Below are 18,215 nucleotides of genomic sequence, written 5' to 3' on the forward strand. Positions count from 1 at the left end.
CAACAAAACAGATAAATACCAAGTTCAGAGTAAATCCCACAAGAGAGCTAGAGAAACAGTGAGAGGAAAGAAGGAAAGAGAAGTTGTGACTTAACAACAAAAAAAAATACCAAGTCAGTCTAAGACAACCAAAAAAGAAGTCTGTGTATCACAGCCCTCCCCTCTGAAGAAAGTCTCACAACTTATTTTGCCATAGAGGAAGATAAATGTTACAATATCTCGTGAACCAATCAGCAACGCTGAAGGCCTCAAACCAGGAAACCTTTAAAGTGTAGTATTTTAAATTGTGCAAGTGAGACTTCAGGCTCTCAGCGAGTGTTTCTTCCCTGTGCTTGCAGGATGGAAAAGCAGATGTGAAGTCCCTCATGGCGAAGTTTAACACAGGGGGCAACCCCACGGAGGAGGTCTCCATCAACAGCCGCCCCTTCAAGGTCCCGGGACAAAACTCCCCTTCAGGAATCCAAGCCAAAAAGAACTTGTTCAACAACCAAGGAAATGCGAGCCCTCCTGCAGGACTGAGCAACTCGCCCAAGTTTGGATCCCCCAAGCCACCTCTGGGGGTGAAACCTTCTCCTGAGGAAAAGCCTGACAAGGAGCCCAAGCCCCCATTTCTAAAGCCAACAGGAGTGAGTCCCAGGTTTGGACCACAGGCTAACTCGGCCACCAGAGACTCCGAGGTGAAAGCAGGATTTCTGAAACCTGTAGGCCCCAAGCCCATCAACTTACCAAAAGAAGACGCCAAACCTGCATTTCCCTGGCCTCCTGGAACTAAACCTTCTCTTCCCAGTGTAAACCAAGACCATGACTTAAAACCAGGCCCCAAGCCAGGGTCAATGCCTCCAGCCCTGGAAAATGAACCAAAACAAGTCTTGTCAAAGTTGGCTGGGGCAAAAGGCAAGTTTCTGTCAGCCTCACAAGATCTGGACCCCAAGCCCCTCTTCCCCAAACCTGTCTTTGGCCAGAAGCCACCCATGAATACAGAGGATCCCCAGGAAGATGAGAGCCCCACCAAGACTGCGGCCCCACAGAGAGGGCTCCTGGCCCCCCTGGCAGCCAAGGCCAAGTCTGGCCCTTTGAAACCAGCCAGGGAAGAGCCAGAGAATAAAGAGTATGGAGGTGAGACGTCAGTATCTCCTTTCCCTGGAGTTGTTCTGAAACCTGCTGCAAACAGAGGGGCCCCCGGAGGCCTCCCAAGAAATACTGAAGAGAAAAGAGAAGATAGGAAGATGGACGCTGCTAAGAACATCTTCCTGAGTAAAATTACTCAGGAAGAGTCGGCCTCTGGGGCTCCTCCTGGCAGGTTCTTGAAGACTCCTTCGAAGCTGACATCGACAGGGCCCTGGAGCCAAAGTCAAGACAAGGAAAAGGGGGACAAGAATTCAGCGACCCCCAGGCAGAAACCCCTGCCTTCCTTGCTTACCCTGGGACCCCCTCCACCAAAACCCAGCAGACCACCCCACGTTGACCTGTCGAAATTCCGAAAAGCCACTTCTGGAAACAGTGAGTTCTCTTCTCCTTTGTTATTTCATATGTTTCCTTCCCATCAGAGGGTGTTCTAGCTTCTGGGTAAAAATTTGTAGCAAGGAATGATTCCATCACCAGTACTCCTGTGTGTATGACGACTTTTCCTTGGTGGTTTCTTTTTTCTGGTGTGGGACATCTGAGAGAGTTGAAATCCTTAGTTGTATTCTGTGAGGAAGTGCCTGGAGGGAGCTGGATGGGGGGCTTGGGGAGGAATACATCCATTTGATTACTAGGCAGTCTTGCTTAATGATGACCAATTCCTTTACTTCCTCTGTTGGGTTTCATTTCTGTTGAATTAAGAGTGAGGTGTGCTCCCTCTCGTACCACAAAGGCATTAGAAGGTGAGCAAACCTCCGAGTCAAGTGGCTGAGCCCGGGGGATATTTGACTGTCACGGCTGCAGGGCGCTACTGGCATCCAGTGAGCAGAGGCCAGAGACGCTGCTAAACACCCTACTGAACACAGGACAGCTCCTCCCAACAGAGAATTATCCAGGCCCGAATGTCAACAGTGCAGAGGTTGAGAAACCTTGTTACGAATGATTTTAAACGTCCACAAATTTATCATGTGTCTCCTAAGTCCTCAGTATTCAAAGAAGAGATGCACAGGACTCGTGAAATGGCACTTACTGTTTTATATTTTAGCTGCTTTTTTTCAGTCAGCATAAAGTTTTCTGAACATTCCTGATTGATAAAGTAGTACTTCAGGATAATAAGCCAGACAGAGGGACACATTATTTTCCTTCTGGGTAAATAGTTTAATTTTCTATCAGAGATGTTACCACCCAGCTATGGTATACAATAACAGTTGATGCTGAATGACTTGGTAAAGATTGGTAACCCTCCGAGGGATGAAAGAAGCTCACTTATGCTTGAAATGATAAAGACTTTAGGCAAAGAATGTGCAATTGTTGTTTATCATGAGAAAAGGAAAAGGATGGTTACAAGTGACCACACCACTACTAGATATAACTCTTTACTTACAAGAATGTGATCTATTTAAAGCAATTCTGAATATAAAGGTAGTTTGTTTTATTTTGGTCCTGTAGAAGCATTTTGCAGTATGTCATTTTCCTGAGATCAGTATTCTCTATGTCAAACCACAGATCAGTAATCAAATGCCCCATTAATCACTCACATAGAAACAAGTTTGGAGTGACCCCCCCATCATCTGTTTTCTAGAACGAGTCCTTATGTGTCATCCATCATGTGTTGGTTCTAATTAAGACAGGGAATTAGAAAGGGTCCTTTAGAAGATTTTTTCTTTAAAAAACCCAAACATTCCTGAGTTACGGATCACTAGTTCTAATACTGATCCATAACTCAGCACTGTTTGGGTTTTTTTTTTTTTTAATCTTCTAAAGGACCATTTCTAATTCCCTGTCTTAATTTTTCTGTGTCTCAGGTGAAAATGAGCTATCATAACCACCATTTTATGGCTCTGATTTCATGTCAAAGAAAACTGTCCTGATGCAAAATAGAAATCCTTGAGAGGTTTCTTCCACGTCCACCATCTCTATTTCCACTGCACTGTCTGGTTTGAATGGTGGTACTCAGACGTCTGCTGTTGTGCTATTGAAATGCCAGTGAAGCCCTCTTTTGGCTCTGTAATCCCAGCAAGGTCAGCCTGGAGCTGATTTTCAGTGAAATACAGCTCCCAGAGACTCAAGCAAAATTGCTCAGGAAGCCAAGTTGATTCTTGCCCTCTTTCTCCTTCTCTTTGCAACCCTGTCCCCATCCGGATGTGCCTCCCCACTGCTCAAGTGTCCCATGATACAGTTAAGATTCTAAATCTTCTCATCAATGTAACCCAGCTCTACTCTCTGATTCCTTGATACGTATTAAGCTTCAAACTGTTCCCTCTTCATCCACCTCTTCCAGAAATCAAAACTCAATCTTTTTTTTTTTTTTTTGGTGGGAGGTGGGATTCTGAATTATTTAAAAAAATATTTTATGTTGGAGTGTAGTCGATTAGCAATGTTGTGATAGTTTCAGGCGAATGGCAAAGGGACTCAGCCATACATATATGTGTCTCCATTCTCCCCTAAACTCCCCTCCCAACCAGGCTGCCCCATAACATTGAACAGAGTTCCCTATCTTAATACAGTAGGTCCTTATTGGTTATCTATTTTAAATATCGCAGTGTATACATGTCAGTCCCAAGCTCCCTAGCTGGTTTTTCCCCCGTCTTTCCCCCAAGGTAACCATAAATTCAAGACTCAATCTTATTTGAACTGACATCAAGTTGTTGTCAGTATAAAGCAATCCAATTCATAACTAATTCTGAGTAACACCCCTTTACAGCAATCACAATTTTAAAAAATCGTTTAATTTTTAACTGATTTTTTAAGTAGAAATTATATCTGGCTCAAAAACAACTATAAAATGATATACAGTGAAAAGCACTTTTAGTCAGTCTCCACCATTTGCTGGGTCTCCACAGAAACCACTCTTCTAATTGCTTTATTTGTCCAAAGTTTTTTTATGCTTACCCAAGCAAATATAAATATAGATATTAATCCTCTTGCGTTTTACTGAAGAAATAAAATTCAGTATGCCTTGCTTTGATCCTTTGATTGTATTTTTAAAATGAAAATACAATTCCTGCCTATCTTTACACATTTTAATAAGAGGTTACTGTTGAGCTGCCTAATATTCCGGTAAATGGATGACTTGCCTAATTGATATAACAATTTGTATTGTTTTCAAACTTTTGCTCCTCAAAACAGTGCTGCAGAAATTAACTCTGTATATGTGTCATCACAAAAATGAACACTTGTTTCCTGAACAAAGAGAATTTCTTAATAGTCAGGTCTGCTGACTCCTAATCCCGCCACTGCTATTGTTCCATACTAAGTAGTTTAGCATTCCGTTTAGGAAGGATAAAAAAAATACCAGAGTTTGAAAGTATATCATAGTATTCAAATTAATTGAAGTTTCGTCTAACTCTGTAGGTTTTCAAAACTCTAGAACTTTTTTCTTAGCCTTCTACCTGATTCCTTCCTTTCCAGGTTCACATTTAATTCCTTAAACCTCTTTCCCAAATCTACCTTCCATCTTTTATCATCTTTGTCCAATATATCAGCCAGTAAGGGGACTTCCCTGATGGTCCAGGGGTTAAGACTATGCTTTCCAACGCAGGTGGACATGGATTCAATCCCTGTTTGGGAAGCTAAAATCCCATATGTCTCATGGCCAAAAAGCCAAATCATAAAACAGAAGCAATACTCTAACAAATTTAATAAAAACTTTAAAAATGGTCCACATCCAAAAAAAAACTTTAGAAATAAAAAGAATGCTTATCATTGATTGAGTACTTCTTACGTATTAGATACATGTTACCCCTGTTTATTCCTCCGAAGAAACCAACGGAAATGGGAATTCTACCTGGAAACTAAAGCTCAGAGAGGTTACGGGACTTGCCCAAATCAACAATGTGACTAGGTGGAGAGACTGGTCCTGGACCTTGGGCACAGTCCTCCCATCTCTCTGATTTCAGAGACTGTGACCCCTTCATCACCCTCCCTACTACTTTCCCCTCTTGAAGTATAAGATATTGTGAAATAATAAATCAAGCATGAATGAAGCCCACAGACTCTTCTTCCTTCTCCTTTTCTCTGTCCTTTGGTTGAAAATTGTCATTTTTTTATTTGCTATAAATACCACCATAAATACTACAAATACCATAAATAAGATCTATGTAGAGGACAGAAATAATATATTCTTGTTAGTTGTTTAAATTTGTCTTCCCACCAAAGTCTAATTGGAATTTAGTATTCATACTCTCTATCAGTTCAGTTCAGTTCAGTCGCTCAGTCGTGTCCGACTCTTTGCGACCCCATGAATTTGCAGCACACCAGGCCTCCCTGTCCATCACCAACTCCCGGAGTTCACTCAAACTCAGGTCTATCGAGTCGGTGATGCCCTTCAGCCATCTCATCCTCTGTCGTCCCCTTCTCTTCCTGCCCCCAATCCCTCCCAGCATCAGAGTCTTTTCCAACAAGTCAACTCTTTGCATGAGGTGGCCAAAGTATTGGAGTTTCAGCTTTAGCATCATTCCTTCCAAAGAACACCCAGGGCTGATCTCCTTTAGGATGGACTGGTTGGATCTCCTTGCAGTCCAAGGGACTCTCAAGAGTCTTCTCCAACACCACAATTCAAAAGCATCAATTCTTCGGTACTCAGCCTTCTTCACAGTCCAACTCTCACATCCATACATGACCACAGGAAAAACCATAGCCTTGACTAGATGTACCTTTGTTGGCAAAGTAATGTCTCTGCTTTCAAATATGCTATCTAGGTTGGTCATAACTTTCCTTCCAAGGAGTAAGCATCTTTTAATTTCATGGCTGCAATCACCATCTGCAGTGATTTTGGAGCCCCCAAAATAAAGTCTGACACTGTTTCCACTGTTTCCCCATCTATTTCCCATGAAGTGATGGGATCAGATGCCATGATCTTCGTTTTCTGAATGTTGAGCTTTAAGCCAACTTTTTCACTCTCCTCTTTCAATTTCATCAAGAGGCATTTTAGTTCCTCCTCACTTTCTGCCATAAGGGTGGTGTCATCTACATATCTGAGGTTATTGATATTTCCTCCGGCAATCTTGATTCCAGCTTGTGCTTCTTCCAGCCCAGCGTTTCTCATGATGTACTCTGCATAGAGGTTAAATAAGCAGGATGACAATATACAGCCTTGGTGTACTCCTTTTCCTATTTGGAACCAGTCTGTTGTTCCATGTCCATTCTAACTGTTGCTTCCTGACCTGCATACAGATTTCTCAAGAGGCAGGTCAGGTGGTCTGGTATTCCCATCTCTTTCAGAATTTTCTACAGTTTATTGTGATCCACACAGTCAAAGGCTTTGCCATAGTCAATAAAGCAGAAGTAGATGTTATTCTGGAACTCTCTTGCTCTTTCCATGATCCAGTAGATGTTGGCAATTTGATCTCTGGTTCCTCTGCCTTTTCTAAAACCAGCTTGAACTTCTGGAAGTTCATGGTTCATGTATTGCTGAAGCCTGGCTTGGAGAATTTTGAGCATTACTTTACTAACATGTGAGATGAGAGCAGTTGTGCTATAGTTTGAGCATTCTTTGGCATTGCCTTTCTTTGGGATTCGAATGAAAACTGATCTTTTCCAGTCCTGGGACCACTGCTGAGTTTTCCAAATTTGCTGGCATAGTGAGTGCAGCACTTTCACAGCATCATCTTTCAGGATTTGAAATAGCTCAACTGGAATTCCATCACCTCCACTAGCTTTGTTTGTAGTGATGCTTTCTAAGGCCCACTTGACTTCACATTCCAGGATGTCTGGCTCTCGGTGAGTGATCGCACCATCGTGATTAACTGGGTCATGAAGATCTTTTTTGTACAGTTCTTCTGTGTATTCTTGCCACCTCTTCTTAATATCTTCTGCTTCTGTTAGGTCCATACCATTTCTGTCCTTTATTGTGCCCATCTTTGCATGAAATGTCCTCTTGGTATCTCTAATTTTCTTGAAGAGGTCTCTAGTCTTTCCTATTCTATTGTTTGCCTCTATTTCTTTTCATTGATGGCTGAGGAAGGCTTTCTTATCTCTTCTTGATATTCTTTGGAACTCTGCATTCAGATGCTTATATCTTTCCTTTTCTCCTTTGCTTTTCACTTCTCTTCTTTTCACAGCTATTTGTAAGGCCTCCCCAGACAGCCATTTTGCTTTTTTGCATTTCTTTTCCATGGGGATGGTCCGATCCCTGTCTCCTATACAATGTCATGAACCTCCGTCCATAGTTCATCAAGCACTCTATCAGATCTAGGCCCTTAAATCTATTTCTCACTTCCACTGTATAATCATAAGGGATTTGATTTAGGTCATACCTGAATGGTCTAGCAGTTTTCCCTACTTTCTTCAATTTAAGTCTGAATTTGGTAATAAGGAGTTCATGATCTGAGCCACAGTCAGCTCCCGGTCTTGTTTTAGCTGACTGTATAGAGCTTCTCCATCTTTGGCTGCAAAGAGTATAATCAATCTGATTTCGGTGTTGACCATCTGGTGATGTCCATGTGTAGAGTCTTCTCTTGTGTTGCTGGAAGAGGGTGTTTACAATATGACCAGTGCATTCTCTTGGCAAAACTCTATTTGCCTTTGCCCTGCTTCATTCCATATTCCAAGGCCAATTTTGCCTGTTACCCCAGGTGTTTCTTGACTTCCTACTTTTGCATTCCAGTCCCCTATAATGAAAAAGACATCTTTTTTGGGTGTTAGTTCTAAAAGCTCTCGTAGGTCTTCATAGAACCACTCAACTTCAACTTCTTCAGCGTTACTGGTTGGGGCATAGACTTGGATTACTGTGATACTGAATACTCTCTATAGCTTAACAATTACTTTTAACAAACTATATAACCCATTCCAATAGAATTATTCTCAATTGAATGAAGCTTTGATACAAAATAAATATTATATCTACATGAAATGACCCATATTGTAGATCTATCCCATTACTTACTTGTAACCATAGCTTGAATATAACCTGTTACTTTTCTGAGCATGGGATGACTAGCTTTTCTTCTCTCCAGAATCATTGAAGGTACAAAAGCCTAAACTTAAAAAAAAAAAAATCCAAATATCAAAATGTTCTCTGAACTAACCTTTTCTGTGGTTCCTTTTGGTTCCTGAGCTAGCAGTGAAAGGCCTTCCTCCCAGACACCAATGTGTGTGCCTCACAGCAAAGTGTGAGTTGTTAAGGACCCCTAGCTTGCCTGCAGGTGTACATATAGGGGTTAATTAAACCTACCGGGAAACATTCAATACAACCATATTTCTGGTCTTGTTTTTAAAGCTAGAGAGAAACTAAAACTCATCTTTCCATATGTTAGTTTTAAGAATGATCAGCTCAGGGACTTTCCTAGTGGTCCAGTGGCTAAGACTCCATTCTCCCAATGATAGGGGGCCAAATTCAATCCCTGGTTGGGGACCTAGATCCCACATCCCACAACTGAGAGTTTAAATGCTACAACTAAAAGATTCTGCAACAATCAAAGATCCCTCATGCTGCAACTAAGATCCAGTGCAGTCAAATAAATAAATATTTTTTTAAAAAAAAGAGAGAGAGAGAGAGAGGGAGAGAGAATGATTACCTCGTCATCTTGGCAACTGAAGGGGTAAGACCAGGGTTCCAGTGGGCAATAACAAAGGGCTAATGATGTGGCTGACCCACTCCCTCTTTGTTTGTATCACTTTAACTAATCCATTCTGCACTAACTTGGAACCAAAAGGTGCTTGGGTTATTTTCATCAACAAGCCACGTGTTTCTAGGAGGGGCAAGATTTTCCATCACAGACGCTGAAACTCTCATGTCTCTTCTCTTTCTCTCTCCTTTTACGTGTATTTTCTTAAAATCACCTTATTAGATTGTATATTTGAAAATGTTTGATATCAGTGTGTGTTGATCCTAACCACTGCGTGAAAAAGGGATTCAATGCTCAAGCACACTTAAGAAGTGTGAGGCTGAGTGGACCCTTTACCGCAGGAGTTCCTCAAGCATTACTACACTGCTTTGTGCTTGGAATCTAAGAACAAGGTACCTAAAAACATCCCAGGAAAATTCCTCTGAAACATCTTGCTGTTTCAGAACACTGAAAAAGCTGAATCAAATACTATGATCTTCTCATTCTTGGTCTTTCCTCTCCAAGGTCTATCTATACGAAATGACCCATATTGTAGATCTGTTCCGTTACTTACTTGTAACCATAGCTTGAATATAACCTGTTACTTTTCTGAGCATGGGATGACTAGCTTTTCTTTCCTCCAGAATCACTGAAGGTACAAAAGCCTAAACTTAAAAAAAAAAAAAAATCCAAATATCAAAATGTTCTCTGAACTAACCTTTTCTGTGGTTCCTTTTGGTTCCTGAGCTAGTAGTGAAAGGCCTTCCTCCCAGACACCAATGTGTGTGCCTCACAGCAAAGTGTGAGTTGTTAAGGACCCCTAGCTTGCCTGCAGGTGTACATATAGGGGTTAATTAAACCTACCGGGAAACATTCAATACAACCATTTTTCTATAAACCAGCTCCTCAGTCTAATCCCTGTTCTCTTGAATAACCTATCCCCTGCTGTATTATAACAGCATGCTTTGGGGGTTTTTATCCAATATTTTTATCAGTAGTATAAACAATCTTCATGGTCTTTGTTTTTATATCCTGGCATATAATTTTGCAGTAGAGAAATATGAAACCACCCTGAACTTCCCTCTTTGAAAATGACTTGCTTTTCTGTCTGGATTCCCAAAGGAATTTCTGTCTTTACTAAGGTTTAAAATTTAGCCAAGATGTATCTGTGTCAGTCATTCTATCACCAGTATTTTCTGAGATGATATTCCTCTTAGTTCTCAGAGATTTTCTGGTCCATGTACATGGAGGCGTCACCACTTCTTTTGATCTGACTGATGGATGACAAACGCATCTACTCACTTTAATCCAGTGTGATAAATGTTTCTTCCCCTCAGAGCTGTGATTTGAGTTCTGAGTATTGCTTTTAATCAGCTCACCTGCAAAATGAAGGTGAGCTGTGCTGGTCTTGAGGGCAGTCTTTGCAGGGGAAGTGAATACTGTTCCATTTTCTGACATCTTGTTTAGAGCGTGTGCACAGGCAAGGCCAACCATAGCAGCTCATTTCCCGCTCTGTCTATAGGAAAATCCTGTTGTGGTATTTAGGGCTTCATACTACAGACTTTGCCTTGACCTTCCCCAGGCTATTCATTCCACTTCTCCAACCTGGTGTGTATTAGGGAGCATCCATAGGTTTCCCTAGAATACCTGTCTCCCCTACCACCACCACCATCCCATCTTGCCTCTGAGCCCACATAACAAGTGGAAAGCCTCACTTGCCTCCTGTGGCACCAGACTCTTCTGTTTCTTCCCTTAGTTACTAATTTTAAAAGTTTATTCAATGAAGTTATTTTCCTTTTCTTATGCAGTGGCTGCAACTGAGTTTGGGAGAATATTTATCTTGCCTTATTTCGTTTTTCCTATTTTATTTGGTAATTAGAAGAGAGACATCCTGTAAGTCCCTCCCTCATTGTTCAATACCAACTAAGTATTTCAGCTATAATCCAGGAGTCAGCAGTATTTCCAAAGGGACCTTGTGAAGTTCACCCCTCAGCAGGACAGGCAGCAAGATGGCAGAAAGGAAACTCATGTGACATTGAGTGCCTGTGGGAAGCTTTGTTGTGGACCCTCTGGACTGGGCTTACCAGGCATGGACACTTGTATGACCACTCCCTCCTACCCGCCACCCCAAGTCTCCTATTCTGAGGAGTCTTCAGGACACAATCAAGAAGGGGTGAGGGGGCTACCCGATGGAGGCTTCCCTCAGACAGTTGATAACGTCTGACTTCTACCGACTACAATACCCTGAGAGCAATCATATTTTAAGCCTTAGCTCCAATCAGCTTATATTTAGACTAAGAGAGGAATTGAATACCGGCTAGGAAGGTGAACCAGGAAAAGGAAAAGACCACCGGCCTGACTCCTGGGGAAGGCAGAGTCCCCCTCTCCAGGATCACTGTCACCACTAAAAGTCCCCTCAGAATATTGAAGTTCCTGTTTTCTTGCTGGGGCATCAAAATTCATTCTTAATGGCTCAGACACCAGCTAGTCTTTTAATATTAATTTTGACACAATTATCCATTCTTATCATTTAACTCACAGGAAAAAGTTTCCTTTCAGTGATAGTCACCATGCCTGTAAGACGGACTGTTGCTTTTCCTCATTATGAGAAGAGAAATTTCGGTAAATCCCAGTTTGGAGCAACACACCATGACTTACCCTGATATAATAATTCTTCCTGTGACCAAGGGGCAGAAATTGGCAAATTTTAAAGCCACTTACAAAGCAAAATATGGAAATATTGCCCAATCAACTGGCATTATATTAGCATTCACGTAATATATGTGCTAGATCAGAAAAGCTATGGCCACTTATAACATAAATGAATATATTGTTTTATAATGACTGACTGGCTCACTTACTCTTAAAGTATGAAATGCATACAAAATGATTTAATATATAACAAATTTGGTCAACAGTGTTTAATTCTTTAAATAAGCATGCAAAGCTGTTCAGAGAGTAAATCCTAAGAGTTCTCATCACAAGGAAAAACTATTTTTCTGTTTCTTTAATTTTTATTTATTCCATAATGGATGTTCATTAAATCTACTTTGGTAATCTTCTCATGCTGTATATGTCAAATTATTTTGTTGGACTCCTTAAACCTACACAGTACTGTATGTAAATTATATTTCAATAAAACTGGCAAAAGTTAAACATGCAACCCATAGAGATAAAAGCAATAAAATGAAATAGCAATTTACTTGAGGACAGAAGGGGGTAAAAAATAAAGTCACAGCTAAGAGTCAAATACAAATATATATGAGTCTCATAATCAAATACCTACAAACTTTTCCTTAATTTCAATTGTGCTTGCACTTTAAAAAGTTTTTTAAAACCTTAGATAGGAAGATTGGGACAAACATACATTCAGTCTGGTTACTGGACAAGAGATCTCTTGCTTCATATAATCTGCTAAAATAATTTCCAAACCAAGCCAAGTTCAGTTCAGTTCAGTCACTCAGTCATGTCCGACTCTTTGCAACCCCATGAATCGCAGCATGCCAGGCCTCCCTGTTCATCACCATCTCCCGGAGTTCACTCAGACTCACGTCCATCGAGTCCGTGATGCCATCCAGCCATCTCATCCTCTGTCGTCCCCTTCTCCTCCTGCCCCCAATCCCTCCCAGCATCAGAGCCTTTTCCAATGAGTCATCTCTTCGCATGAGGTGGCCAAAGTACTGGAGTTTCAGCTTTAGCATCATTCCTCCCAAAGAAATCCCAGGGTTGATCTTCAGAATGGACTGGTTGGATCTCCTTGCAGTCCAAGGGACTCTCAAGAGTCTTCTCCAACACCACAGTTCAAAAGCATCAATTCTTCGGCGCTCAGCCAAAAAAAACCCTTTTTATTTTTTTCAGAGAATTGGAATTTCATGATATTCATTTGCCATTGAAAGCTCCTTTTTTAACTCCCGATAATAGCTATTTTTGAATATGATGAGTTTGAATGCAAAAAATACCTCTTTGTGCAAGTATGTTTTAGTCTCAAAACAAAATGAATTAACTTTGATAACACAAGAATAGCTCCAGAAGAGCAAAATATGCCTCAGGAGCAGAAATTCAGCTACTTGATTTTGTAAAAAAATACCTGAAAATATTTTATCCTTTTATTAATAGAGTAAGCAAAATCGACTGAGCAACTAAAGTGAACTGAAGCACAATCATGGTGGTCTGGCATGGTTCTAAAGCCCAGAGAACCATCTAGAACAATAGATTGTTTTTCCGACATGTGAGAAAAAAAAGAAAAAAAGTCCATACGCTGGAGAATCCAACTGACATATTAACTAGTAAATACGTAGGTAAGAAACCTATTTCTCTTCCATTTAAATTGCCGCTAAAGAAAACAGATTATACTTCATGTTGTCTGGCAAAGCACAGGTAGAAAAAAACACCCAAAGATGCTATCAAGAAAAAGTAACCGAAGATGAGACATCTGTTGTCGAAAAAAAAAATCTGTACAAAAACCCATGTGAGGTTTTTCTTTCCCCAAAGCAAGAACTTGCATTGTAGAATCAGCTGTTCGCATTTGTTAACAGAAGTCTGCATCTCTCTGCAGCTGTGTTCCTGAACACCACAACAGCTCTTTTGGCGAGCGTGCTCCAGGCAACTGGGCAGGTGTTTCTCCAGGGGCCACAGTGGGTCTGTTGAGGTAGAGAGGGGCACAGGGAAGTTCTTGCCACGTAACACCCGCCACTCTCTTTTCTTGGTTTTCTTTACTTAGAACAATAAGATAGATCATCTGATTTTCCGAAGCAACCCCTGTGGTGATTGGATTGCTGCAACCAGGCAGCTAAAAATCTGTCCCTGTAAAACGGCAAGGCAGATAAATATCACAGAGATCCGAGGAGTGTTTGAGTATTTGTTCGCCTCATCTAGAATGAAAGTTGTTCAACTGTTGTTAGGTGGGGAAAGAAGCTTCTAGGCATTATTCTAGCAATGCCGAAAAGAGCCCCTCTCAGTGGTTTGTTTTTAAATCCTGCAATAGTCCCTTTTTCTCTTCCAAATGGTCACCTTAAACAAGTTGAGATACATCACGTGTTCTCAGTTATTAAGGGTCTAGCCTCCAACTTCTCCCAATCTTTAGCTTCTTGTTCATCTAGATGGGGTAAGAAGGCCACACACACATATACACACACACACCCCACACACAATACAGCCTTGACAGGCTCCTCAGCTATTTTCTTTCAAAAGCTGTTTTATATGGAAGGAATTTTAGGCAAGTCTATAAAATACAGTTCAGTCGTTCATGTTACTCTCAGTTAAAGAGGATTTTGTAGACCAGATAAAAACAGTTTGACAAGCAGGAAATCTCACGCTTTAAGAAGCTATCTTTGATTCCTCTGAAGACTTGAGTTCTCAGCCCTCAAGAGGAGGAGTTAGTCGTGCTCTGGCTGAGTGGCATGCAAGGTTTCTAGATCACTATCTTCTGCTCGATCTCTATCTACCACTTAGGAATGCCTGCTTTCTCTGCTGACTCTGAGTGATTGTCTAATAGTCTCTCTGTTTGAGTGAACATGGTTTCTTAGGCAGTGCAGCCTGCTTTTACAAAAATATCATCAATTGGTGACTTTGCAACAACAGACATTTATTGCTCACAATTCTGGAGGATGGAAAGTCCAAGATCAAAGAACCAAAATATTCAGAGTCTGGTGAGAGCCCACTTCCTGGTTCATAGGTGGCTGTTTTCTCTCTGTGTCCTTACATGGCAGAAGGAGCTAGAAAGCTCTCTGGGGTCTGTTTTTTAAAGGCATTCATCCCATTCACTAGGGCTTCGCTCTCTTAACCTAATTACCTCCCAAAGTTTCCAAATATCATCACAATAAGGATTAGGTTTCATGTAAATTTTGGAGGAACACAAACATTCCTCTGCCACTCAAATTTGCAAATGAGAGCCCACCACTCCCCCAACCATCAGCTTCCCTCCTATTTTCTTGCTTTGTTCTTCATTCTCATCTTCTAAGCTATGTTTCCTTTTTAAAAATCTTATTCTTTTCTATCCCTGTCCACCATCACCACTAATCTCTTTATTTGGGGGACAGTGAAGGCTGGGGAATAAAACCTGCAGAAAAGCTGAGATTTATGGAGGCATGAGGCTCAAAGAGGTGACTGAACTCTGAACTACTAAGAAAGCATGGCTAAATACATGCGTCAATGTGATTTTGAAATGAAAAAGCTAAAGTAGGAAATAAAAGTTGCTAACATGCTCCTGAAAAATCTGGATAAATTTCATTCCAAATGCCAGCCTAGGTTTCATGGACAAATTTAATGGTCCCCTCAGAAGATAAAGGAATAACCCATGTGACCTGAATTCTCAAGGTCATTTCTTGCTTTAAGCTCCTGAGTTAACTGGGATCATTTAGCAACTGCTGCCCTGACCCTGTTCCATACCGCAACACCCAAACAAGACCTGGCTCTTTCCTTTAATTTTCACTGTGAACCACTCACTGAAGGCAAGAGTGTGCGTGAGTGACAGACTTCAGTGAAGGTGTGTGTGGAGACAGCAGTTCACATGGCTAGAGGTGTAAGATGGAACTTTGGCAACCATCATTCTTCAAAAGCAGTTGGGCACTTTGCAACTCAATCTTCTGTCCCCACCACAGTGACTCACCTTCTTCTTTCTTTTCCTCACTTCTTTGACTCCTCTTTCTCAATGGTAAAGAAAAATGAGAACACTCTTTCCATTTCCGTATTCAGAAAAGTTCACTTGTCTCTAATCCGAATCCTGGAACTCAGCTGGGGTCTTCCCTTGCACATAAGCAGGAGTTTCGTATTCAAAGGCCATCTCACCGTCTCTTGAGAGTGGAAGGAGTTTGCAGGAAGGGATGGCCAGGGGTGGGGACAGCGGAAATAGTTTTATTTTATATTGCAGTTGATATGCATTTTATTACTAGAAAAAATATGGATGATGAATAGAATACATCCAGGAGAGTTTGGTTGGTCCTGATAGAAGTACAGGAACTGAATTGTTCCAAATAGTACTATAGTCAGTCAGGTAGTTTTATTCTTTTGTTTACTTTCAGTGTCTAATAACCAGGGATTTTTTAAAAAGTAAGAGTGCTGGAGAGTGGTTTTCTTCAGATCTGGGATTTGCAAGTTTTCAGACTTTTGCCTGAATTAAAATGTAACAAGGACAGCCATGGAAACCTATGTCCCTTACATGTCTTCCAGATCATTGTGACATTAAATGGGTCCTAAAGAAAAAGATGACCCAAATGGATAGGTGTTCCAATCAACAGTGAATATGTCATATACTCAGAAGAAGCGAAGAGAACATCAAAGTTGGGTCTTAGTCCTTCAAAGTTTCTCAAACTTTAAATTGCTTAGGAATGCCCTTGAAGCTTCTAGCTCAAGAAGCCTGAGATGGAACCCAAGAATCGGAATAGTTATCAACATTACCGAGTGGTTCTGTTGCAAATTGTTTCTGGACCACAGTTAAGATATACTGCTGTTTATGAGAACTGTTCCAGTCGGGGAGGGGTAAAGGGACTAATGGAAGAGGAAGGATTTCTAAGCCAGAGGTATTTTCCCATAAACAAAAGGAATACTGAAACAATGAGACAGGATACTAGAAGTTAGTGATTACATCAAAACATGGAAATGACTGAGTGATCTGTTTGAGTAAACAAATAGTATCCAAGTGTTGATCTTAAAAATTTGCTTGGTTAGGGAAAGTGAGAAGGTGCTATTCAAATATCTACCATCTAGGTGGCTGGTACTGGAGTTTTGAAAGTCTTTTCCTGTACCAGGCATTAACCTATGTGTTGCTGGATGACAGAGATATCCAGGGGTGACTGGGGGTATTTGGAACCCTCAGGAGCTTCAACTAGTTAGGCTGTTTTAAAGGCTGGTGGTTAAATCATACACACCAGCTGGCTGGTACAGCCCGGCTGCCGGCCAGCCTGGAGGAGTGCAGTGTACCCCCACGGAACACCTGTCACCAAGGGCTCTTGCCACTTGCTCCCTCTATCTCCTTTCTTCCTTTTTTCTGTTCTCAATTCTCTTCTGTTTCCATTTCTTTGCTTCCCTCTGCCCTGCAGTGGCCATCGGGTTAGCTCAGCATTGTGTTTCACATGCCACTTATAGTTACTATTCATCAAATTAAAAAACCTTATTTAGCACTACTGGTGGTGTGTGTGTGTTCTAGTCACACTGACTCTTTGTGACCCCATGGACTATAGCCCGGTCTCCTCTGTCCATGGGAGTCTCCAGGCAAGAATACTGGGGTGGGTTACCATTTCCTGCTCTGGGGATCTTCCTGATCCAAGGATCAAACCCGCATCTCTTGCATCTCCTGCATTGCCAGGCCTGTTTTGTGTTGTTGTTGTTGTTTTTAACCACTGCACCACCTGGGAAGCCCCATTGGTGGTACTCAAGGCAAAGGGAAAAATGCAAGTGCTCAGACAGAAAGACTTTGGAAACCTGAATCATTGTGTATCACTGTAAGAACTACCACTATATTGATGGCGGCCAGAATAACAGGAGAGCCTACAGTCCTGCCTAGGGTGGCCACACTTATTTCCTTGGGAGATCTCCATGCTTGGAAATTGTGAGTCCCCTCCACTGAAACTGACCAGGAGGGCCAAGGGATGAGCAAAGTTAAAAGCACTGGGTGTTTCTATGCTCTGAATCTGATTAGTGCCCAAGTGCAACTGTACTGGCCTAGTTACCCCTCCTTGTGCGTGCTGTGCATGCTAAGTCACTTCACTCATCCCTCACGACTTTGTGGGGCCCTATGGACTGTAGCCTGCCAGACTTCTCTGTCCATGGGATTCTCCAGGTAAGAATACTGGAGTGGGTTGCCATTTCCTTCTCCAGTGCATGAAAGTGAAAAGTGAAAGTGAAGTCTCTCAGTTGTATCCGACTCTAAGCAACCCCATGGACTACAGCCCACCAGGCTCCTCCGCCCATGGGATTTTCCAGGCAAGAGTACTGGAGTGGGGTGCCATCACCTTCTCTGGGTATGTTAATTTGCTAACCTTCAAAATAAGCCTATGTTCACATAGAACTTAGAAATTTAGCCAAGGCAAAAGAAAACTAAATGTTTGTCCTAAAGTAAAGGAATCATCCCCTGGTGGCTCAGAGGTTAAAGCGTCTGCCTGCAATTCGGGAGACCTGGTTTCGATCCCTGGGTCGGGAAGATCCCCTGGAGAAGGAAATGACAACCCACTCCAGTATTCTTGCCTGGAGAATCCCATGGATGGAGGAGCCTGGAGGGCTACAGTCCACAGGGTCGCAAAGAGTCAGACACGACTGAGCGACTTCACTTCACTTTCCTCTGTAGTGCTGTTTTTGTTGATGTTCAAAGCCATGCAAGTTTGGAGAAAAGTTGTCTCAAGTTTTCATGCTGCAGACAGATTCCTGCTCTTATAAGCCTCATGAGAGAAGGAAAGGGTAGATGTAGCATGGAAAAAAAAAAAAACAGATTTTTTTCAATCTTATCACCATATTTTTGTAAGCTGAAAACTTTCTTTTTAATCTCGCTGTTGAAATTAGTATGCGAACTTGCAGAAAACGCTCTGAACACCCTGTGATCTATGAGAAAGTGAA

The 18,215-nt window shown here is 41.6% G+C and overlaps 1 protein-coding gene across 2 annotated transcripts in view; it reads left to right on the top strand.

Moving 5' to 3' along the window:
* Window positions 1-344: 344 nt before the first annotated feature.
* FYB1 (FYN binding protein 1) overlaps window positions 345-18,215 on the top strand; it is a 100,529-nt gene continuing 82,658 nt past the window's right edge. For both annotated transcript variants that reach the window (XM_068990471.1, XM_068990472.1), the window contains exon 1: window positions 345-1,500. In XM_068990471.1, the coding sequence (XP_068846572.1) occupies window positions 366-1,500 (1,135 nt within the window). In that variant the 5' untranslated portion in view covers window positions 345-365. The remainder of the gene's footprint in view (window positions 1,501-18,215) is intronic.

The sequence above is a fragment of the Capricornis sumatraensis genome, chromosome 18, assembly GCF_032405125.1.
Source record: "Capricornis sumatraensis isolate serow.1 chromosome 18, serow.2, whole genome shotgun sequence".
NCBI lineage: Eukaryota > Metazoa > Chordata > Mammalia > Artiodactyla > Bovidae > Capricornis > Capricornis sumatraensis.